We start from the raw sequence: 25068 nt of genomic DNA, 5'->3' as shown, positions 1-25068 counted from the left end.
GTGTTAATTTTTAGTATGAGTAGCCTCATGCTTTAAGATTTTGGCACTATGACAAAAAGGATGGACTCCAATCCTCGAAACACAGTGTTCTATTTCTGTAACATTAACATTAACAATGGCAAATACGAAAAAACCTTCTATTTTGTCTTGTTCTGTTTATTTTTAATGATTCTTTGTAATTCTGTGTATTTATATGTTTTTGAGAAATATGATATTGGTGTTTTAAATCAGCCACCAGTTTAAAACCATTGAAAAATATTTATAAATCACCAATCAAATACAAATACACAGTAAAATTAAATAAATTTTTAAATCTTAAAGTTGAAGACATATAGAGACATACAAAAACCCATGTATTTTAAACATACTAATGTTAATAATCTATTTTCTGTTTGGATATATATAAAAGCAGTTTCCTGAAAATATCAAAGAAGAGTGTAAAAAACCTCTAATATCAATGTTCTTTAAACACAGTCTGATGTGTCAATGCCTTATAATGAATAACTGTATCTGTATAAACAGAAGCTTATCTTCATTGACCTTGAAAAGTGGATGAAGATATCAAGTGATACAACATCTCCATATGCTGGGTCTGAAATGTTAAATTTAGGAACCTGCTAAATGGCAACTGTATCATTAACTAAATGTTATCATAGCTTTATTTATTTTTGCTACAGTAATAATACTGTAAACAAACGTTAAAGAGAACAAAATTTTACACTTTAAAATGAAAATAAAAACCAAACAGAAATTTTCTTCTACAGACAACTTTGCAAAAAGTTGTATTAGTATAAATGTTAACAAAACTTTGTATTCCTTTTGTTATCCAATTTGTGTAGGACTATTTACAGCACAAGTGATAGTTTTTTTTAGGAAAAGTTATGTACATCGTCAAAGATAAATATTTTTAAAGAGTTGAATCCATTAAATGTCTTATTGTTTATCAGATAATAAAGCTTGGCTAGGAATGAAAATTTTTTATTATTCATATAAAAAAAGTTTTTTCTGTACTTTAGACATCTGACGAATGTGCTTTGAAAATGTAATCAGTAGAGCATTATGTCTAGACAGTGCAGGGTCAAAATGAGACACTAAAGTGCGTCCAAAACAAGCACTAGTTAGTTAAATGTTATCTATGAGTTTCTAGTTGGTGTTATTCTTGTAGGTTCTCTATTATCAATCTTATAACCAAACTGATTAATTAAATTATAAAAATTGTCAGAAAATAAATGTTTAACAAATTAATATTAAAGTGCTATTAAATAATATTGTTTTACTCTTTGTTTCCTTTTCAATTTTTTGCATATTCAAGTTTTTCAATTTATTTAAAAACAATTTTGAAATTTATGGCCATGAATTCTATACAGTGCGACCACAAGAGTATAGTGCTTAAATCTCAGTATATGAACCTTCCAAAATGAATTCTTAATTTAAATAAGCTAAATAATATCAGAGAATCATAAACCTTTTTAAAAAATATGGGCGAAAAAAAATACTCTTAACAACCAATGTTAATTAACGAGTTTATAGGTTTGGGATGTAATATTGCATTTTTCTTTTTTACTTGCTAATGGCACTACACTTGAGAAAAAAATGTAATTTACTGAGGAACTTATATATAAAAAATGTATCTTCTGCAAGCACTTTCCAGAAGTATTATATACCACTAAATTACAACTGAAAACAATATATTTTAAATGTATTTTTTTATAATTAAAGCACAACGCCATAACACCAACAAACCAAAATTCACTTTTACTTTTCAAGTATTGTCTAATCTGAAATATTATATAGAACTCTGAACAGGATTTTTACAGAAGCATTACAACAGTTCTAGAATATATTTATTAGAAACTAAATTTGATGTATAACTAAAAAAGAAACAAAAAATATAATTCTAAAATACCAAAATTATGCTTGAATTAAGTATTTATAATGTAATTAATTCTACAAACTAAAATAGATAACAAATTACTAAATGGTAAGATAAAAAGCATTAATAACAAAAAGTAGTAAATAATAATAATACAGGGTTATTGTAATAATAATACTGTAATTTGTAATAACAGTATACAAATAAAATTAGTTTATTTGCAGATAGAGTCACACAATCAAGTAATTTTAGCAATTAATAGGATAATTTTACTTGGAAAATTATGAAGACAAAGCATATTCTATAGGGTTTCTATAAAACCAGATGAAATTAAAATATAAAACCTGCTTATGTACACAATTCAGTTTGCAAACTAACTTAGTATTACCAAAATGTAAAACATAATTAAATAATATTTAATGTGAACCTGAATATTTTGTTAATTGTCTAAATTAAATTTTTCCTGATGAAGTACAAGTGATTAATTTATCCTCAGCAAAACATGATATTCCTCCACATAGCATTACTGAATGACAAATTCTTGAAAGAAAATTCGACATTCACTGTAACTAATAATAAGCACACATTTTCCAATATAAATTTTTAATTTGTGCAAGGCCTTTCAAATGAAAAATTTCATTTTCAATATAAAACGTAAATTTAAATAGGAAAATGTGTGTGCATGTGCTTTTTAATTAGTTATATTGAATAGTATTATACTGTTAGTGATAATTTTTTAAAATTTTAAGCTAGACCATTAAATATTTGCTTGTAGTTTATTAGCTATTATGCTGTAAACTTTAAGTATAAATCAATGAAGTATAAGGTAATCTCTGTTTTATACAAAAACAACATTGATTTCTCAATTGTGGTATAAATCAAATATCTATAAATCATCTCCACTGTCACCTGAATGATGTTTATAAATAGCAATGTTATTCCCCAGACATAATTATTCTATTTATGAAACTTGAGGTTAGTTGAAATTGAGAGATTTGTATCTTCATTGAATTTTGAGTACTCTTTTTTAAACTCAGCAACGCTTCAAAATGCATTTTTATTCTTCATCCTCTGGCCTTTTTACATGTTTAGCTAGGTAAAATAACATTTTAAAGTTAATATTACTTTATTTTGTTTATCTAATGGTACTGGTGAAGTAGAAAAGATTGATGAATTTTCATGAGCTATTTATTAAACTAAAATGCATGACCTAAAAACAGCAATTATATTAAAAAAACAAAACAAAAAAAAACAAAGGATGTCTAGTTTATTTTTAATCTGAGAACAATTATTTTAGTCTAAGTCTAATAACATCGAATTTTTAAATGTACATTTTGTTCTCAGTTACTGAAAGAACCAGGTATAGGTAGAAGTCACAAGAAATAATAAGAGCTAATCTCACTTTCGTAGTTGCTGCATGATGGTAAAATAAAAATATTTAGCGTTTGAAGGAAACTGTATTATTAAATGTGCAGTGCCATGCATTTCGTAAATTAAAATGGTAGTAAAGTTTGAATTTATTTTGATTATAATTGACTTAAAACTTGCAATATAAATTTTATTTTTAACCAAAAATAGAATATTAGGTGATTGTCAATCATTTTGAAATAACATTGCAAGGGGAACAGGTCCTGTTTGTCCTCAAACCTCACCTCCTCCCTCCCACCGCTGATTGTAGAACACTATGCTGCTATCTACCAGATTTTACAACTATGATAAGTCCGTAAGTTATAACCAAACAATGTGGGTTAGCTGATACTAACTTTTACTTTACTTATCTAACTTTAACAGGCATCTAAAAATATTCTAACATTTATACTGTAATAGGCAATAAGCCTATAGATTAAGTTGTATATATTTTAATTCAAAAAATATAGTTTATAGATTTTTAGATGGTTTATTCAAAACTTTATAATCAGCAAAGAAAACCTCGCAGATCATATGCACACACAAAAAAGTGGTTAATGTTACTTTTAGCGACTATCACTTACATTTCAAGAATACATTTTTTAATGAATACTATGGAAAATTTTAAGAGACATGTTTTTGCGTTTCCAACAAAATGTTTTTTTTTTCTTCATTTAAATAAGGTACCGTAATAAATATTTATAAAAGACTTGTTCAGAAATTAAGTAGGTACCGTTAAAAAAAACAAAAAATTTTTTTCAACAACATTTTATTTCTACTCATGAAAGCTCAGGCCTTAAACTATTTGACATAGTTTTCACCGATGTTCAAACACTTAACACTTGTTGTAGCAGGTGATCAATCTGTCTAAACTCTCTTCGTACAAGGTTCCCACCCAAGTACTCCATGGCAGTTTTCACTTCATCATCGGTTTCAAAGCGTTGGCTGCCTAGTTCGCACTTCATGTGTAGGAACAACTGGTACTTAGACGGTGCCAAGTCCAGGCTGTAGGGCGGGTGATCGAACAGCTCAACAAAATTGTCGAATCAATGTTAGAGAGTCACCAGCGGTATGGGGCTGAGCATTGTCATGGAGCAATACATTTCTGTTACTGAGCATTTCTCTCTGTTTGTTTTTAATTGCCTGTCTTAGTTTTCTTAACCAATTACCAAAGTTAATTTACCAGTTACAATTTAGTTTTAAAAAAATCCTCACCATCATTACTGTACCGTGTGAGAAAAGTCAAAGCACTTCTGAATGTCTTGGTTTTGTGCATGTCAGTGAGCATTTTTGGATCCCATCGGGAACGGTAGAATGAAATGGTACTTACTTTATGAACACGCCTCGTACATTACATTTCATTATGTGTAGCTTTAACAAAACTGGATACACTGCTGGTGAAAAGTGAAAAACATTCTCAAGATAGTACCTATCAAGTAACAGATGAAATTTCCAGAGAGATTGGACATGAATGTATATGGCCATAATTGTGAATTGTAATTTAGATATAAAACATTGATATAAACATTGAAAGACCTATTCTTCCTATATTTGGACAATCATTCTTTCCACATTCAGTTGTGGTCGTTATAATTTATAATTTACCATAATGTCTGTACCCAAGCATCTCACTTGGTTCTTTCCATGTTAATAATAACAAATCCCGTACTATCCTACCATTTTAACTATTTACTGAAATTTAATAATTGAAAATGTTTAGTGTGAGCGGGATATATTACTTGATAATTTTTAACCACTTTATACAGACTTTAATGATACTACAAACAGCGATGACAAACTAACCTGATGAGAAAATAAAACAACATAATGAAAAATACATATTTATTGCACTAAAAATTCTCTTTGAAACTTTGTTAATTCCATCCTATTGATACATTATTATAATAATTTTAAATCACATCATAAAATCACTATCTTTTTAACTGTAGATCCATCCTCTGAAATCCACTAACCATCCCTAGGTCGACAACCCTTTTCTGAGGACAAAAGTTACATCCTTCTTTCTGGGATTTATGGGTAAGAAGAATGAGAGTACCTTGCTTGTTACGTATAGCATTCTCTGACTTCTGGTAAGTTTACTATATATAAAACTGTACCATAAAGTTTAATATAACATTGTACTTTATAACATTCATATTTACAACTCTGTTTTAATTATTGGTGGATGAAATATTACTGAAGCAAAATTAACTTATAATACTATATATAGGATCTGTTCAATAAGTATTGGGACTAGTTTCAAAAATAGAAAATTGCAGGTATCATTACAATTACATAATAATCTTCAAAATACATTCCTCTTGCATCGACACGGCACATTTTCATGGTGAAGTTTTCAATTCTTCACACTGGCTGGTTGCGATCAAGTGATACACAATTTCTCAGGCGTGTCAATACTGGCACGAACAAAGCCACGTCGGTTGAAAATGGTTTCGGTTTTTTATTTTGACATTCACACTTTTTCAGACGCGGGGACATGTGTGTGTGTGTGTGTGTGTGTGCCATTCTGAACTTTGACGTTTTGTTTCCAGGTCATAATGAAACACCCTCGATTCATCCAAAATTTCCACCCACAACGTTTTGCTCCTTGTTCAAAACCTTCTGCACCAGCTTCACACACACACTTTCCTCATCGCAAGATCCTCTGTTACAATGGTGTGGACGGTTCCGACTGACAGTCTCCTCACTAATAAGGGCGATGGATAAAACACCTGTCAGAGTCCAAAACTGTTTTCACTTTGGCCACCAGAGCATCGGTTCGAGTGGTCGTCAGGCGTCCGACGTGGTGATTGTCTTTGATGAGCTACCAGCCTTCCTTAAACATTTTATAACACTCAAAAACTCTTGTATGGCTTAAGGCATGGTCTCCATAAGCCTGTTTAATGAGTTCAAGGATCTCGGACGTGGATTTCCTTAGTTTAAAACTTCACAGCGAAGCGTTGGTCGACGATCTGCTCCATGCTAGCGTGATGACACCATAAAAAATCACACGTCACAAAAATCCACCTCCTGTCTCATGCATGCCCTCGGGCAACTGAATTAAAGTGCACCCAAGTGGTGGGGGACTTCTCTACCAAGAACGACTGGTCGGACCCCCCTCCACCGCTCCATTGAGGATATAGCAATCCAGTTTCGATACTTACTGAACAGACCCTGTATTGTTATATATAATATAATATCATAGTAAAATAACTAGATATAGTACAAGGTTTAACGTTACTACTAAAATAGGTAATATAGTAATGAATAGTAGATTAATTCACTTCTTTATAGATTCAGTGGATTGAAAATGACTTGTTGAAAATGCTCAGAATCAGGAAAAATGAACCTGTGAAGGTACAGTACTTAGTCATAAAAGTGCATCAGATAAAAAAAAAATAGGATAAAAATCTTATACTTTTGACAAATTAGTTGATTTTTGAAGTAAAATGTTATAACTGTTTATCAGTAGTCCTCTCAGCATGAAATCTTTTAAATTGCCTTCCTTTACTCTTATCTCTTCGCCATACCAGCTCATGTCAAAAAGAGCTTGCTCAGTTAAAAGGGGTCTTATTCTAACCAAAGTTTGGAAAATTTTTAAAAATGCAGGAACTAAATATTTACTTATTCAAATTGTAAATTTTATAAAAATATACACACTTCTCTACATAGTATATTCATTTCCCTCGTACAATCTCAAAACAAAATACTGACATGGAAGCCGTACCACTTCTGGTTTTTGGAATTTTTTAAGGTTTTATTATTAATTATGTAGACAACAAGTTTACTTTTAAAACTATCTAATACTATGTATATTTTTACTCACAAATAAAATACATTTCGATACATAATCAAAAAATCACAAATATTACAACACAACGACAACGTGTGATGCAATAAACAGCCAAATGGTGACTGATTTTCTAAAAGTCACATACTTTAACCAAATACGATAAGCATCTAGAGACAGTGCATGACAGAAAGCTTGTAATCAGCTGTTTAATATTATATACGATACATCATATTTCAGATATAAATCTCCTAATGACGCCATTTTGAGTCTACTCATCACAATAACGACTACACCACACGCGTATCCCAACGTTGCGATCATGTCAAGTAGCACTGGTAGGATTAACTTAGAAAAAACTAAAATAAAAGTAAACATCATTTCAATGTGATAAAGATATTTATAAAAATAACAAAATATACTTACGATTTTTATACATTACGTTACATACCTTATCACATTTGCATATAGGCTACCTATAATTATTCAGACCTTCACAATATAAATTTTAAGATGAGAACAATATAATGTAACAGAATTTAACAATATAATAGAACTAGGCTACTTGATGCTTTGATAAACTTACTTTGTCAATAACTGACTGGTAGGAAGCAGGAACGCTCATAGGAATTGAAGAAACACTTCCTTTCAGCGGTCGTTTTTCCATGTTTCACGCTCGATAACTCTCTATAACAAAAACTATCAATCAACACCAAGACAAAGTTTAATTATAAAATGCATCACACCTGCAAATAATGAATTTAAGCAATCAAAACTAATTCTTTAAGATATTTTTGCACATCCAATAAATTGTGAAACAGAGTTTCAGCCTGTGTTACTTAAATGTTTGTGGCTTATAACCAGAATACAGGATTCAAATGAAAGCTGCATTTATTTAGACAATAAGGGACAACTTAAAGTTTTACTTACTTATTAGAAATTTCCTAGTAGACACTCTTCAAAGCTTAATGGTAATATGGTGTATAATTATTATATTATTATGTAACTTATTCACCCTCATATGGTACACTGTACAACTTCACATGGATGGTTCAGCAAGGTTTAGTTTGTTTCTAAAATTACAATTTATAACTAAATGTACTGCATAAAAATTACAAATAGCCTTTTTTCAAATGTATTTTGAAACAATATGTACCAGATATATTTCAGAATAATAGTATAATAGGAAAAATGTTATATACAAAAAACTAAACTAATGCTATATACAAAAATATATGTAGACTATATGGAAGACCCGATGCTGTGTGAGCAGTTATATTTTTGTTATCTCTGAAACTGCCAACCCTGGACATTTTTCCTTAATCGCCAATGAACTTTCACGACTATTGCAAGGTTTTTCAAAAATGAATTAAAAATATGTGATTTAATAATTCAAATAGGTACTTTGGGATTATACCGACCACACCCAGACATGAATCGTTATTTGACATTTTGCTTCTACTGATTACTAGATTAGCGTAGAACAATATTTCATCAATATAAAACAGGAATTGTCTTATCGCAAACCCCTCCCCATCCTCAGACAGAGGTCAAAGTCAAGCGGTCTAGTAGATAACGTGATTGCAGAGTCTCGCTGCCCGTTCAGCTGGTGCGTCACTTTGTTGTACTTCCGTGTTTTACCCCCACATTTCTCCAAACACAAAAATTCAACAAAAACAAACATTACCAAACAAAAACTAAACTCTTTATTGAAAAAAAAACACTCAAAACTTGTTTTTATTCTTGATCACACTCCGCCACCCAAAATGCGAGTGCCTCCAGCCATCAGCACGGGCTTCGGCGGTAGTATCCTCGAGATAGTACCTATCAGTAAAAAATACCAAATTCTAGAGGGGCTGATCAGAAATATAAATTGAATTGTAATGGAAAGGTAATTATGTACCGTGCAAAAAAACTTAAATAATCATGCGGTGCCACGCGGCCTGCCGTAATCGGGATTCTCGAGAAAGATAAGATAACAGCGACAACAATACCGATCACAATACCTGGAAATGCTTGTTCATTGATGGAATGTTAGTTCTGTTACTCAACTAGATTGTTTTATAATGGTCTAAGTTCATTGAAAAAAGTTTAAGCGTTGGGGGCATATAACGGAATCTGACCCCATTAATTATTGATAATCGTTGTAAGTTTGTAATTTTGTAATTAAAGAGTTGTTTTTTCGTTCTATCATGTTTGTTTCTATAAATTTATATTTTTGTGTTCTTCATACTGGTGTGGTCGGTATAATCCCAAAGTACCGAAATGCCATTTCAGATTGGCTCAAATAATCGTAAGTACTACAATGCTCAAACGTCATTTAAATATAGTTTAGTTATTTTATGCAATCTAAAACAAATACATTTATTTTACATAAAAGTATAGCTTCACCATAATATGATTTTAAAAGCATAAAACTTAATTAAGTTCAAAGTAAAATCGTCTTTGGAAATACATTTAAAATTTAAATCTTCTTTGGGGTAGACTTTAATAAGCGGTCTACACGTGTTATTTGATTGCTTTTATCGAATGGTTCGATTGTTTTTATCCAAAGAATAATTCGAAATTACAATTTATTTAACTTATATGATTTCAACTTATTAGTTACAGTAATTTTAATGTAAACCATAAACAACAAGAAGTAATACATTCTTGAAGCTCTTGTCTTATTGGAAATTATATATTAATTTAAACAAACTCTCCAATAATATAAAGTTTTTATTTTTGTGAGGCCTTTCGTACTCAATGAGTACATCTTCGGGCTCACACAACTGAATAAAAGTAATAATAAACAATGGTAACATAAACAATTTTGTACTAAATAAAAACATATGTCATTAAAAATACAAAGAGGTAATATTCTATGACAGCACAGTATGTTATATGTATATATAAAAATAAAGTTTATATTTAGTTAAATCAAATAAAGTAACGTGAATTTTGAATAGGCCCAGGTTCGTTGTTTACCAGATTATTTTGGTTCTTTTTTATAAAAATTGTTTCATATGCATCAAGGAATTTTTATTTTGTACTTCTTTTAATAATTTTGCATTTGAAAAAGAGTGTCCAGTTTGAAGTGCTGATACCAATAAAACTAAAATACCAACAGGAAGAAAGATGAGCAATGGAAATACATGCACTTCAAACTGGACACTCTTTTTCAAATGCAAAATTATTAAAAGAAGTACAAAATAAAAAATTCCTTGATGCATATGAAACAATTTTTATAAAAAAGAACCAAAATAATCTGGTAAACAACGAACCTGGGCCTATTCAAAATTCACGTTACTTTATTTGATTTAACTAAATATAAACTTTATTTTTATATATACATATAACATACTGTGCTGTCATAGAATATTACCTCTTTGTATTTTTAATGATATATGTTTTTATTTAGTACAAAATTGTTTATGTTAGTATTGTTATTATTACTTTTATTCAGTTGTGTGAGCCCGAAGATGTACTCATTGAGTACGAAAGGCCTCACAAAAATAAAAACTTTATATTATTGGAGAGTTTGTTTAAATTAATATATAAACAAGAAGTAAGTTTAACTAATAATTTGAGACCTTGAAAATGGCAATGAATATGAGGAAAATATGTGAGATATTTCTCATAAGTAACGAGGTTTGTTTATGTAGCTTCAACATGTAGGTTTGGCTCCTGGTAATCCATAGGGAGAATTCTTTCCTCCATTTCACAAAAGCGGTTCTTTTTTATATCAAGCTGGGCAAGTTATAAATATTCCAAGGTTTCTTTGATATTTAAGTCTAGGCCAAAGTTGGTTTTGTTGTGTTGTAATGTTATTGTAAAGAAAATTGTATTGTACAGGATTCTTCGTGTTATGGTAATTTATTATAACTCTTGTTGGGTACCAATTTTACATACACCGAAGTTTGATAATACATCGAATTGTTCAATAATATATCAAATTGTTTGATAATAGCCATAGAATAACGAGTGTAGGGCACTTATTAAAGTCTCCCCTTCTTTGTTTAAAAAGCAGTCACGTTTATTCTTTAAAATACATAAGATAATAAGTGTTATTGTTTCGTTGTAATTATATTAATTATATATTATATTTTAATTATATTAATATTTATACTTTAAAATCTAAGATTGAAAACAAGCAAAAGCATAATGTTCTTTGAAAGATCGGATAGGGTACGATAAGCGGACCCGGTTTTTTATATCGAAGAATATATTCATCGATACCTAATATTCGCATCTCAAATCCTAGACTATCAATCGATATAAAAGTACCTATAGTCCTCAATAACAATCATATGTTTTAAATTAAAATATGAACTTAATATTTACAGTGATCAAATAAATTATTATAACCAAAATTAAGAAAACTGAAGACTACCATATTTACTCCTCTCACAGTTACAGTTGTTTCTTTCCTACAAATTACACATAATGGGTTTTTCGGTACGAGTCCAACATTTTGAAGCCACGAAAAAGCAACATCGCGGCGTCATGTAGTTTTCTAAAATAGACTGGGTTTTTAATAATCAGAATTACTTAATGTAAAATTGAAATATTATCCTACGTGTATTATTTTAGAGTGTTTACAGCTGTTGATATAGATTATTTAAGGTAATAGTTCAAAATAATGAATCAGTATCGATTGATTATATCGATGGCTATGATTAAGTAATATCGTTTGCTAATTTCAATATATAAAAAACTGGGTCCGCTTATCGTACCCTACCCAAAAGATCTAGTATGTTATTTGGTCTGACATTTCGTTTTTAGTCTTTGATAGTTTGCTTTCAGTCATTTGGATAGTCATGAATGTCGATGATTCAAATAATTTGATAATCATAATCCGATTGTGTTTGTGGCTGATTATTATACTGCTGCAGCCAAATATACAAACAAAATGTTTATGTGCTTACATTGGATGACTTTAAAATGTTCGCATAAGCACTAAGAATTCTAGAAGTTCTAAATATATCTGATTAGGCACCAGGACTAACTCTAGGCAAAGGAAAAAAGGCCTAGGAAGAACCCTATAACCTGGGTATCAACTTTTAACTTGAAGGTTTCCACTTATTCCTACATCAGAAAATACAACTTCTCACTACCTTACAATTTGGTTAATTTTGACATCTTTAAAAAGGGATGACCATTATCCCAAGAAGAGTTATCATAGGCCTATACATTACATAAAATTAATAAAACTATATCTAGCCTAGTCAGACAATATGCTTAAGCTAAGTTCCAATGACTTTTCCTGGCTAAGTTATAGTACATGTTTGCTTTAAAAAGTAATTTAACTAGATAGTAATAATACTAAAAAGATAAATTTTACACAATAGTGGAATTATTACAATACCTTAGATTAAGAAAATCACTTGACAGCAGGTAGCATGTTAAATTGGTGAGCCTTTTACTAAATTGCATGCCCAAGTATTTACATCTAATGAGCCTCATACAAATCTGTTACCACTCTCCATAACTCCATAGTAAATTATATAAAACTTACCATTTTGAAAAACAAGAGCAATGTTATATAACAACACCACAAGTTAATTATTTACGTAGCCTTAAAAATGACACTACCACTTTTACCCACCTATCCCCCTATCCAACCGAAGGTTTTTTTGTAACTATCATATGTTTACGTGATTGCGCAGAATAACAGCTGTAGAATACATAGACATACCAATCATACAATCACCATAATTTATTTCAAGCAGTCTGTTATGTAGGCTATGTATTATTATTACTGGTAATACATAAAATAAAAAAAGAAATAGTTTATTGGAATCATGTAAAATGTTTCTTTTAATACACATAACAATTTGATATCATAATAAACAAACCTCATGAATAAACAATAAATTATGTTACTTCTGAAACATTTCAATTGTTTTAACATTAAATGTAATATATGTATAGGCTATAATATTATTACAATATCTCCGATAGAATATTTATATGAGTTATAACAAAAAATCTATGATTCTGCGTAATGAAGCCAATTGGGTTTTATTCGTATTTTAAGTATCATTTTCTCCAACGTTGTGATCCGTACTTTCCTTCAATCGAGTTTCCACTTATTTATCGTCAGCTTTACAACATACTACTGGAGCCATAATGTTAATACGTATCGTAGGTTGCTGTAGATTAATAAAATTTGACTTAGAATATGGGAGTTAAACATAGTTCTCAGACATGACTCTGGCAGGCGCGGCTCTCTGAGCTCTGTTATTGTGATTCAAACTGTAATAGTAAAAATAGGTATTTCACTTTACCATATTCACACATATCGGCAGAGGCATCCTTTATGAGGGTAATGAGGTGCTAGTGTTTCATGTAAAAAAAATTCATATGAAAATGTTATATATGAAATATATAAAAAAATTGTAAGCCCACACTCAAAGCAAAGAAATATCGTAGTCGTTTAAATAATATGGCTTGAAGTTTGTAATTTTATAATGTTTTATTTTACACACTAGAACACGTTTTGTTTACATCATTTTCAGGATTAAAATATAAATAAATAATAATAATAATAATAACAACGTGGAATTGACGACAATTTTCTAGGTTTCCAACAACAACAATAAAGCCCTGACATGGTCCAATTGTACGTACTCTAGCAATAAATGTTATGTTTAAACTTCTTTAATTTATAATGACTATTAATTCTGATAGGCCATTGATATGAAAAATATAAGTTTCTTGAATTTCTCGCCTGTTAATTTTTAATTTTCTGGATAAAAACTTTGGTTGCAAACAATTATTGATTTGTCTTTCAAAATCTCTTTCATTGAATACCGTGTTTAAATTTTCACGTTGCAATGTTTTTCGATACTTTTCATATTACAAATTATCATTTTTTTTAGGTTCAACGTACTTGCTTCTAAGAAAATGCTACATAAAAGACAAATTTACTAGGTATGTGAAAGATTAACAATAAAGTTGTCTATACCGTGCCTCGCCTGTCAGATCTTAGATTGATGCCTGTAATAGTTTGTTTGAAACTGTAAGGCCATAGAATGTCTAATATGGTATTAGAGTCCTTGTTATCACTACTATGATTACCTTATAATCGCAAAAAAAACAAAATAGATTTATATTTCGTCGATTTGTATTCGTGTACGTTCATAAACTATAACGGTAGTTACTTACCGATCGCTTTTGGGTGTATTTCTGACACACTTTGTGCCAAAATAACACAACCAAAGTAACGAAATATCGTGTTTTGTAGATTACATTTAAGATGTTCAATTTTGAAGTTCAGTTTTGTATGTCATTGCCAAGCGTTTGCTATGTCTATGCGAAATGCACGTACAGTTCGAGGACTTTAGCTGCGCGCGTCACCTTGAGTGTATGGTGATAGGTAGGGGGGGGGTGACGGGGTAGCATTATGCGCTGTGTCCCCTTGAGTTACATGCTTTCCTAACGCTCAGCCTGTCAAGAAAGAACCATATTAATTTCGTATAGTTCAGGGTTTTCAATAAATGTTATAATCAAAATATTTTTTAAACGATTCAGCTGTTCTTATATGATTAAAAATGTTAAATTTTGTAAAAATTTAACATAGATGGAGGCAGATAAAACAAATAAACAGTAATATTTCATTGAAGTTAGTTTTTTAAGCATGAAGTGAGACTGCTAGAAAATGTAGATGTTCAAATATAATATATGGTGAAACCCGACATGATTTTCTAGAAGTATAACTATTGGTGAGTTAAAAATAAAAGGCATCGATTGTTATAAGCTAGGCCTGAAACAAAACACGATAGGATGCGTCGTGAAAGGCTTGTGATGCAAAAAAGCCTATGATGCAGGCATATTTCACGAGAAAATATAATAATTTATTAAAAAAGATTAAATTATTGAAGTAGATTCAGTGAACAGCAAGTTAGATGAATTAATTAATGATAAGATCTTAGATACAGAGTTGATGAAGAGTATACATTAGCAGATATTTACAAAGTAAACTTTGATAGTGTAAAAATCAGAGTAGACTATTTGTTTAGTAAAATAACGGTTAACACAAATGTTGGCGACCTAAAGAGTAATATTTCAACTTGCAGTTCACCCAATTTAAGAAAGGATCTTAGGCTACCCAAAATAGAACTAAGGAAATTTAGCGGTGAGATCAAAGATTGGCTGTCATTCAGGAGCCAATTTCAAAGAATACACAATGATACAGAATTAGAACCAGATGATAAGTATCAATATTTGATTCAAACATCAACAATAGGGTCAAGATCTATTGACATAGTAAATAGCTACTCACCAACAGCAGAAAATTATAAAAAGGTAATTAAATCAATTAAACTGAATTTGGTAGGGAAGAACTTCTTGCAGAAGATTGTGTTCGAAAACCTTAAAGTTTGGTAGTTCAAAACATATCTGTCTGATAACAACGCCAAAACAACAGTATTGTATGATTACTTTTGAGAATGTAGTCAAAAGCATAGCTACTCCTGAAGAGTGTTATACGCCAAAAGTGATTAACAATGACGCCCAGTATAACAATGTACATATTTGTTCATTGTTGCTGTTTTAGTGTTAGGATTAGCTATAAAGTCATTTAAGAGCCTTAGAGTCTATCGGCATGACATAAGATAAATATGCAGCGATGCTGTTCCTCTTTGTAGAATCTTGTGTACCACAAAATCTCTTAAAAGTGCGGCTAAGAAGCTCTAGTGCTATGCATTTGGTTAGACTCTGACGAAGTAACTTGCAGCTATGCAGCCACACTACAACAACTGATTACCTTTCCCAAAGTAGAAGAAAAAAGAGAAGAAAGAATTAATATGGCTAAATCAGGATTTAAAAGTTTTTGCCACTAAACCTAATCAAAAAGAAAAAAATTGTAAAATTGAAAAAACTCTTCCGATAGTGTCAAGCCTAGTCGCTATAAAAGAGAAAAGTAATATAAATTGCAAAACACCACAAAATGTAAGTTTCTTGTTTTGTGATAAGCCCAACCATGATACAAAGGATTGTTTCAACTCACAAAATATGATCCACACTCAGCATGACGGGTATTATCAAAGGAAAAAAATACACGTTTCATGTGTCTAAAGCTAGGCCACATTTCAAAGGCTTCAGTAAAATGCTTATTATATTACAAAAGGAACTGCACCATATTGTGCAATAATCTACAATTAGGAGGAAAAGGAAGTGGGTCAATCGAAACAGAATATTGAAGCTGAAAACGGACGTGTCATTTCTTGTGGTTCAAATGAGAAAGAAATTGCTATTTTAAGCAGTCAAAATTGTAGAAATGAAGTTTTAATTTAATTTGTTGTAATTAAACTTGCCAATGAGGAAAACAGCGAGCCAGTCCGTGCGTTGATAGATAGTGGATCACAGCTTTCGTGCATTTTAAAATCTACTGCAGTTGAGTTAGACTTAAAATCTGAGGGTGAAGAAACCTGTATTCATTCGTTATTTGGTGGGATAAATACATAAACGGTGTTGTGTTCCAATTTCCAGCATTGACAATGAGTTCAATACAGAGATAACTGTTTTAGACCAACCAAATATTTGTTAGTCAATACCCAGACTTACCCATGACGCTACTTAACTAATTTGTTAATTGAAATAAAAGAAAAACAAACCAACTCGAACTAATCGAACAAAATTAAAACGGTCCATGGTGTCCCTCAGGGATCTATCCTAGGGCCTCTTTTGTTTCTAGTCTATGTCGGCAGACTGAATTCAGTAATCCAGTATGGGAAACTGTTTCAATATGCTGGTTCCTTTGGGATATTGGGGTGGATTCATAGATCCTCACACGTCAACCTGAGCTTATTGTGTGCCCCTTTGATGTTAGAGGGGTAAGCCTATCTTCGTGCCCTTAATTAGGCTAAGAAGCTTTTCCCCGATACTAGCATCTGGTTCGTCGCCTGGTTGTTTATCACCGAAAAGAGCCCTTCTCCTTGCTCCCAGTCTCTCACAGTCCAGTATTATGTGTTTTGCAGTCTCTTCAGACTTATTGCAGAGTCCTCATTTCGTAAACCTAGAGTGTTTAGGTGTTTCCTGAAGTGGCCGTGTCCAGTGATCAAGGCAATCACTTGCTTAACCCGATCCCTGCCCAGCCCCATCAGCCATCTGGTGAATCCGGAGCTAGAATCGGCAAGCAGTCTTTTGCCGAGTGCTTGTTCTTGGTGACTCTGCCACCGCAAGCGGTGTGTCTTCCTGGACCATTTGTTTATACTTTGGTAAGCGGCTGACTTGCTTATACCACAACTCGGTTCTGGACCGGTGTATGGCATGCTTGCTCCGCTTTTGGCAAGCCTGTCGGCGCATTCGTTGCCACCTATGCCTGTGTGGCTCGGTACCCAACCAAGACGCACACAGTTGCGTGATCCAAGCTTGCAGAGAGTGTTAAAGCACTCCCACACAAGCCTGGATGAAATGCTGTTGGAGTCAAGAGCTTTAAGAGCTGCCTGACTGTCTGACATTATACAGATGTTCATTCCCTGGTACCTTCTGGTGAGGCCTAGGTTGGCACAGGCTAGGATACCATAGATTTCGGCTTGAAATATGGAGCAGTTCCGACCCAAACTGCCGCTAAGGGCAGTTCTAGGGGATTGACTAAACACTCCATATCCAGTTCTACCCTTAATAAGCGAGCCATCCGTGTACCAGACAAAGCTCTTTCTTATTGTTGGGATGTTATCTTGCGATTTCCACTCATCTCTGGAGTAGAAGTCAACAGAGAATGGCTTATTGAATACGAACTCCGTTCTCATTGTGTCGGAGACCATTTCGAGAATAGCGCTTGGGTTTACAGCTTCAGTGATGGCGCCATGGCTCGCGTTAGACGCGCCATTCCTCCACAAGCCAGCAACCATCAGCCGATAAGCTGACTTACGCGCTTCAGCTTTTATATGGACATCAAGAGGTAGAAGTCCTAAAGCCACCTCGAGGGTCGCTGAGGGACTGCTCCTGAATGCTCCGGTTACAAAGATTGTGCCAAGCCTTTGTAAGCTTTCAAGCTTGGCTTTGGCAGTTACCTGATTCATCTTTGTCCACCAGACTAATGAACCATAAGTGATTTGAGGCCTTACAACTGCTTTGTAAAGCCATAGTGCTATATGGGGTTTTACGCCCCATGAGATTCCTGCAAGTCTCCTGGACGTCATGTGCGCCCACTTTGCTTTGTGCAGGATATTATTAAGATGATCATTCCACGTAAGCTTATGGTCTAGAGTCAGTCCTAAATATTTGACTGTCTTTGACCACTCCAGCTGAGTGGATGCGAGTTTCAGCCTAGAAAGAGACTCTAGGTTATTTTTTCTAGTGAATGGTACAACTACTGTCTTAGAGGGATTTACTTTCAGTCCCTCTCCCTGACACCAGTTGTGTACATGTTGAAGGTTGGTATTCATGATATCAACAACAACATTTGTATATTTTCCCTGTACCATAAGGACTATGTCGTCTGCATATCCTTGGACATAGATTCCGTTGTTAGTAAGGTCATCAAGTAGACCATCTACTACTAGATTCCACAGTAGAGGTGACAGGATGCCTCCTTGAGGACATCCCCTTGTGGGTGCGATCACAAGCGATACTTCATTGAGATCGGCCCTGATCCGTCTGGAGCACAGCATGGCCCTAAGCCACCGGCACAGAGCTGGCTCGAGGCCACGTCGCTGTGCTCCACTTACCATTGCAGTGAATTTGGCATTGTCGAAAGCTCCTTCAATGTCTATGAAGGTGCACAATGCCAATTCCTTGGCGGACAGGCTATCCTCAATCCTACTGACTAGTTGGTGCAGTGCTGATTCACAGGATTTGCCTTGTTGGTATGCATGTTGGTTGCGATGAAGGGGAGTGTCTGAGAGAACTCCCTTTCTCAGGTGCCTCTCCACCAGTCTTTCTAATGTTTTCAGTAGAAACGAAGATAAACTGATGGGACGAAAAGATTTAGGGACAGAGTAGTCCGCTCTCCCTTTTTTAGGGATGAAGACCACCCTGTTGAGACGCCAGACTTATGTACCCATAGGCTAGGCTCACCCTGAATAGTTCACATAGAAGGGTAAGGAGATTCTCCGGCCCTTGTTGAAGCAGGGCCGGAAAGATTCCATCCCCTCCTGCAGATTTGAAAGGGGCAAATTTAGAAATTGCCCATTTGGCTTTAGAGAGAGTGACAATCCTTCTGGCAATGGCCCAGCTACCACGACAAGCTCTTGGCCGTGAGCCTGCCTCGTGGTTACCAGACGTTCCAGTGTCGTCATTCTCAAAGATACAATCAGGGAAGTGAGTCTCAAGGAGAAGTTTGAGGCTATCATTAGACCCGGAAGTGTGTTGACCTCCCTGGGACCTTAAAGATCCCAAGTGACCGGTTGGACTTGAGGCTAGTAACAAGGCCGCACTATACACCAGGCCGGAGTCACCCCCCTCCACTTAGCGCGCCACGTCATCGCAGTGGCCGGCCGCATCAGCTGAAACAAGCCGCACGGCGCACTGGCTGAGTAGCTCAAGGCAACACCAACCATTCCACCCTGCGCTTGCACGTGATTAAGTGACTGTGGTTATTTATTCCTAGTTTGGATGATATGTGTAGTGTCGCAACTGTTGTATTATTTCGCTTGTTAAACCACATACACCTAGTGCTTATTAAGTTGACAGTGTGTAAGTATGAAGGTTAAAAATGTATCAAAATATCTAAATTGATCGTATCGTTAGATTTTAATACACAACTGTGAATATTAAATATGCCTACTTCCTGCTGTGTACCTGGATGTGACAGCAATTACAAAGATGACAGTAGGATTGCAGTTTTTTAAATTCCCTAATGATGTTTAAGTTTAGGCAACAATGGCTTCGTTCCATTCATAGAAAAGACTTTGTACCAAGTAAGAGCTCGGTAGTATGCATCAAACACTTTGATGAACGTTATCTTGTAAGAGAAGACTCAGTAACTAGGCCGGACGGAAGTGTAATTGACAGTAAAAAGAGACCGAGTAAAACTTACGCCGGATGCTGTGCCAACTATTTTTAAGAATCAGCCTTCGTATTTGTCAGTAAACTTGCCCCAGCTAAGAAAAACCCCGGAAACAAGAGAAAATGAAATTTTGAAACGTCAAGAGGGAAAAAAAGAAAAATTGGCAGCTTTAGATATTATTATTAGTATTAAGGAAATAATAAATAAATATGACAAGAGTTGTGATTTATTAAAAAACGATGTATTTTTTATATCAATCTAAGGATAGTGTACAATTTTTCAATGTGTCTATAAAAAAGCAAGGGTAACTTGAAAAGTATCTAAGTGTATCAGTATTAGTGAATGTCTTTCTTGCACTGTTTATTGTAATAATATTGTGATAAATACTCATCCTAAGGTTGCAAGAATTTTAGGTGGTTTAAATATTTTAAACTCTTGGGAAAAACTTACGTTTCTGTTGAATTGTGTATTTGAAGAAAATGTTGATTTTGTTACAGAAAATAGCACAACAGAAGAACACATTAAAATAATAAATAACTCAATTGACATTTTAATTACAGAACATGCTGACAACACAAAACCACAACGAGACTGATGTTTTTTTAAGGAACAGATTAATCTGACTTTAAGGAAAAAGTTAGCTATTGTATAAATACTCTTCTGTGGTTTGCTACTGTATTGTTTTGCTTATCCTGCTGCTTAAATTACATACGAGCGGCAAAGATATTCACTATGCCACACCCAAAATATCTTAGTAAGTACACGCTTAAGTTAGGGCTGAACAACCCTGATTAGAATCTGGGCACATTAATTACTTATGTAAGAAAGCAAGCCTTCTTAATGATAGTGAAAAAAGTATGCTGTCTTTTACTTGATGAAATTTATGTAAAACCACAAGTTAAATACTGTGCAGGTAAAAATAGAGGGGTTGGTTCTAAACGACGATAAGCTTGAACTTGCGAGTACTATACAAGTTTTTATGATAACTTCTATTTTGTCAAAATATAAAGAAATCGTAGGTCTGTTTCCTGTCAAAAACTTGAATACAGATACTTTGTTCAGCCTAACTAATCAAGTTATAAAATTACTCACTGACTTAGGTTTTAGAATAACATGTTTAATATCCGATAACAATAAAGTAAACAGAAATATGTTTGTGCGATTTTGTAATGGCCAGTTGATGTCTAAAATTTTTCTAACCCATACTGTGAGTCACAAAATATATATACTCTTTTTGATCCAGTCCATTTATTTAAATGTATAAGGAACAATTGGCTGAATCAATGTGATAGCAAACAGACATTTTACGTTTCCAAATTTCGACAATTATAATATTAAAACAAACTGCATGTGTATCTGACTTGAAAATGTTACACAAGAAAAGAGAACAAATGAAAATGTAAAATTAGCACCTGCTTTGTCTCTGAAAGTTCTCTATCCCACTTCGATAGAAAGGCAAAATGTTTTACTTTGTTGTAAATTATTTGACGAAAAAAACATTGCAGCTCTAAAAAATACCGATATAAACTCTAGTACTGCTTATTTCATGGACATCATTTTAAAATGGTGGAAAGTTTGAATGTAAAACAAGCTTATAAAATGGGTAAGATTTAATGATGAATATTACAAGCCAATTAACTCAATGACAGACAAAACCAGTTTATATTTAGAAAAATTTTGTTCATGGTTAGTTAAGTGGAATGAGATAGAGATTCAAGGAGAAAAAGTAGGTAGTAGGAATGGTAAATTATCTAAAGAAACTCAAGAAGCTTTGTTACATACGACAAAAAACTCTGTTAGAAATAGTCGAATTCTTAACTAAGAACCTAAAATTGTCTTACATCTTACTAGGAAAATTTCAAACAGAGATAGTTTGGAAGCACGTTTTGGCCAATTTAGGCAAATGAGTGGGGCCTGCTATAACATTTCAGTAAATCAGGTAATACAATCTGAAAAAAAGTTGAAAAATATTAAGTCTCATTAAATTATACTCTGCAAAACATTCTGAAATATGTATATCAGATATATTCTCTCAGAACGATGATTAGAGAAATGTGAAAAAGAAATTGTTAATCCAGTTTTTGACGAGTTTCAAGTAGATCTGAATGAAGTTATAGTTACAGAGAATGATATGTTAAGTTTAGTATATATTGGTGGTTATGTAAGCCATATTATTTTAAAGAATATATCATGTAAAAATCGTGCAAAGAATTGTTAAACCCTTGGTTCTGACTCAAATTGTTCTATCGGTCCTTTACGGAAGGATAATGTTTACTTTAACTTAAATTGATAGGGGTGCCTTGAAATACCCCTCTGATTTCATTATGCAGGTTATTGTTTTAATATCTTTTAAAGTTTTTAAAAGTTTGTTTATCTGATAGATATGAAAGTAAATTTCTTCTGAGAAATAATCAGAGAGCAGTATTAAAACAGACTAATCTTAGAATTTTTGGCCTTAAATGAGAATGAAAAGTGTAACAGTTGTAATGTAGAAAAAAGTAAACTTACAGTACAATTCATTTTTTCATTTTGTAATATTCTTTTGAATAATTACTCCAGATCAGCAACTGATTCAATGAAAAGAAAACAGTCTGAAAAGAATTGTAGTTTAAAAAACAAAATCTAACAAAAAGAGAAAAGTTTCTAAGTTAAGTTCAAACTAAAATGTACAAAACACTAAACAAAATTGAATTTGTAAATTTTTATTCTAACAAGTAACAAGTATTGTTTATGTTTATTTGGTATTTATAATTCTTTGTAATATCTGATGATACCTACATACACTGTTTTACTAATATGTCATTTTTACCTTTGCAACTTGTGAATACCTACTCAAAATAAGCATACTTTTATAAATTAAAATAAGTTTTTGAACTCACTTTTAATCTTCATTTATTACCCCAACTTCCCAATATTGAAACAAATTAATAAGTCTTTTGATAGTTTAAGCCATCAAGTAGCTTTATAAACAGCTTGAAGTGAAATGTTCTAATTTTAGTACATGTCTTTCAACTCAATTTTTATTATTTTTATTCATGCCGAAATAAGACAATATTGCCACAGATTTAAAGAGGATGATGTAAGCATTAATTTGATATAACATACATAAATTTACTCCAGATTTTAAGCTGTCAAATGACAGGTTGTAAGTTGCGTATTTTGCATTGAATGTAACGGCTGCTCCAAGCCGTACGGCTTCTACTGTGACGTCACAGCTGGATGGCTCCGGCCTGGTGTATAGTGCGGCCTTGCTAGTAAGCGTTGCAGTCTAGCTGCCGCGCTTAACTCATTTACCTTCTGTGTAAACTGCCTCCAGGAACTTTGTTTTGCTTTTTTAATTGCTAGGCTGTATTCTGTTAGAGCTCTATGATAGGACTCCCAGATACGGCTCCTTTTGCATTGATTGCACAGCTTCCTGACATTAGCCCTTTTGCGAGCGAGGTCCGCAGTCCACCACTTAGTATTGGTTCGACTCTTCCCCCGTCGCAATGGGCAATTGTCGTGGAAGCTATTGATTATAGCATTCTGCAGGTCAGAAGCTATCTGATCTATGTCTGTGAAGCATCGCACCCTTCCGCCTACCGATCCCAACTGTGACTGAAGGTCAGACTTATATCCCAACCAGTCAGTCCTCCTGGGATTGCGATAGAGGACCTCTGCAGCCTCATCTTGCAAGTTAAAGCGGATATACCTGTGATCCGATAATGAGGCCTCTTCGCTTACGCGCCACTTATCAACCATTCCAAGTATACCTTGTGTGCAGATTGTTATGTCAATAACTTCTTGTCTAATTCGTGTTGCGAACGTAGGGCGGTTACCTTTATTACATATAAATAGGTCCCTACTTAGAAGAAATTGTAAAAGTGCCTCACCTCTGGGGTTAGTGTTGGTGCTGCCCCATCCAGCAGAGTGATGGGCGTTGGCGTCACAACCTAGAAGAAGTTGTTGACGTCTGGCTTGTGCTTCTTCCACCAGGAGCTCTAGGTCTCTTGATGGAGGGAGTTCCCTGGCATCATATGGCAAGTATACGGAGCCTACAATTGTGCTCTGCACTATGCCTCCATTCTTCCAGGTCAGTGTGCCTACAGTGAGATCTCTGGAGCAGAATTCGTTGAGGGTTAGAAAATCCAAGCCTCTCTTCAACAGGATGCAGGTTCTGACATTCCTTAGAGAGGTACAGTAAATTAACTTACCTTTGGTTTCATTTAGGCCCGCCACTCTCCCTTGGTGAAGCCATGGTTCTTGAATCAATGCCAGATCAAATCCCTCCTGGAGGAAGAACTGGCAGAAGGCTGCCGAGGCAGCCCTACTGTGCTGGAGGTTGATTTGTAGAACTCGTGGCATTGTCCTTGACTGTCGAGGAGACAATTGAGACCTGCCAGAGTCCTAAGTTGGCTCTACAGTTGGAAGCCTTCACAGCCTTGTAGCAGACCTCGTCCAGGAAGCAGACGAATCCGTAACCTTTCGGGTCTGGCTTGGATGGAAGGATTTTCCACTCGTTTACATTCAGGTTGGGGTTCTGCTTATTGAACATCTCAAGTACCTTTTCAGGTGTCTTCTTCAGAAGCTTCGGGTGAGCTCTGAAAAACACCCTAGTGGACCTCAAGATGTCCTTACGCAGACCCACTCTCAGAGAGATGTCATCTCCCAGAGGTTTTATTCTTTGAATAACTCCTTCCAGCCAACGTTTGGTGTGCTCGTTGATGCAGGAAGCAATTAAAACACCTTTCTCTAGGTAGGTGCCCGCAAACGATGGAACGGAACCATCCTCCAGGGGTTGGATTTCTTCCATAATTGCGTCCTCGATGGCTTCTCCTTGCTCTGCACTAAGCTTCGCTTCCGGGTAGCCTTCGAGGGCTATGGCCATTTTGATCGCTGCGACCTCTCTGTAGGTAGCCTTGGGTGTGCTACCAGAGGCCTCGGGATCGTGGGCTTCGGGCTTTTGGGTTTCCCTCCTAGCCTTCTTTGCGGGTCCCTCAGCGGAGGGCGGGGTGACCAAGGTGCCTCTGGGGCGTTTGGCCGACCCCACCCCCGCCTTGGTACCCGCAGTTGGGCCCGGAG

The 25068-nt window shown here is 34.0% G+C and overlaps 1 protein-coding gene across 6 annotated transcripts in view; it reads right to left on the bottom strand.

Annotated features, from left to right (window-relative positions):
• Positions 1–12674, bottom strand: part of LOC124361236 (H(+)/Cl(-) exchange transporter 3) — a 52966-nt gene extending 40292 nt beyond the window's left edge. For 2 of the 6 annotated variants that reach the window (XM_046815282.1, XM_046815293.1), the window contains exons 1-2: positions 12568–12674; positions 7657–7757 (exon numbers count right to left, since the gene is read on the bottom strand). In XM_046815282.1, the coding sequence (XP_046671238.1) occupies positions 7657–7737 (81 nt within the window). In that variant the 5' untranslated portion in view covers positions 7738–7757; positions 12568–12674. The other 4 variants (XM_046815288.1, XM_046815300.1, XM_046815316.1 and 1 more) reach the window with 3 other exon arrangements.
• Positions 12675–25068: the final 12394 nt, after the last annotated feature.

This window comes from Homalodisca vitripennis, chromosome 1 (assembly GCF_021130785.1).
Source record: "Homalodisca vitripennis isolate AUS2020 chromosome 1, UT_GWSS_2.1, whole genome shotgun sequence".
Lineage (NCBI taxonomy): Eukaryota > Metazoa > Arthropoda > Insecta > Hemiptera > Cicadellidae > Homalodisca > Homalodisca vitripennis.
The sequence above is the reverse complement of the archived record's forward strand: the minus strand, read 5'-3'. Positions and strand labels throughout refer to the sequence as shown.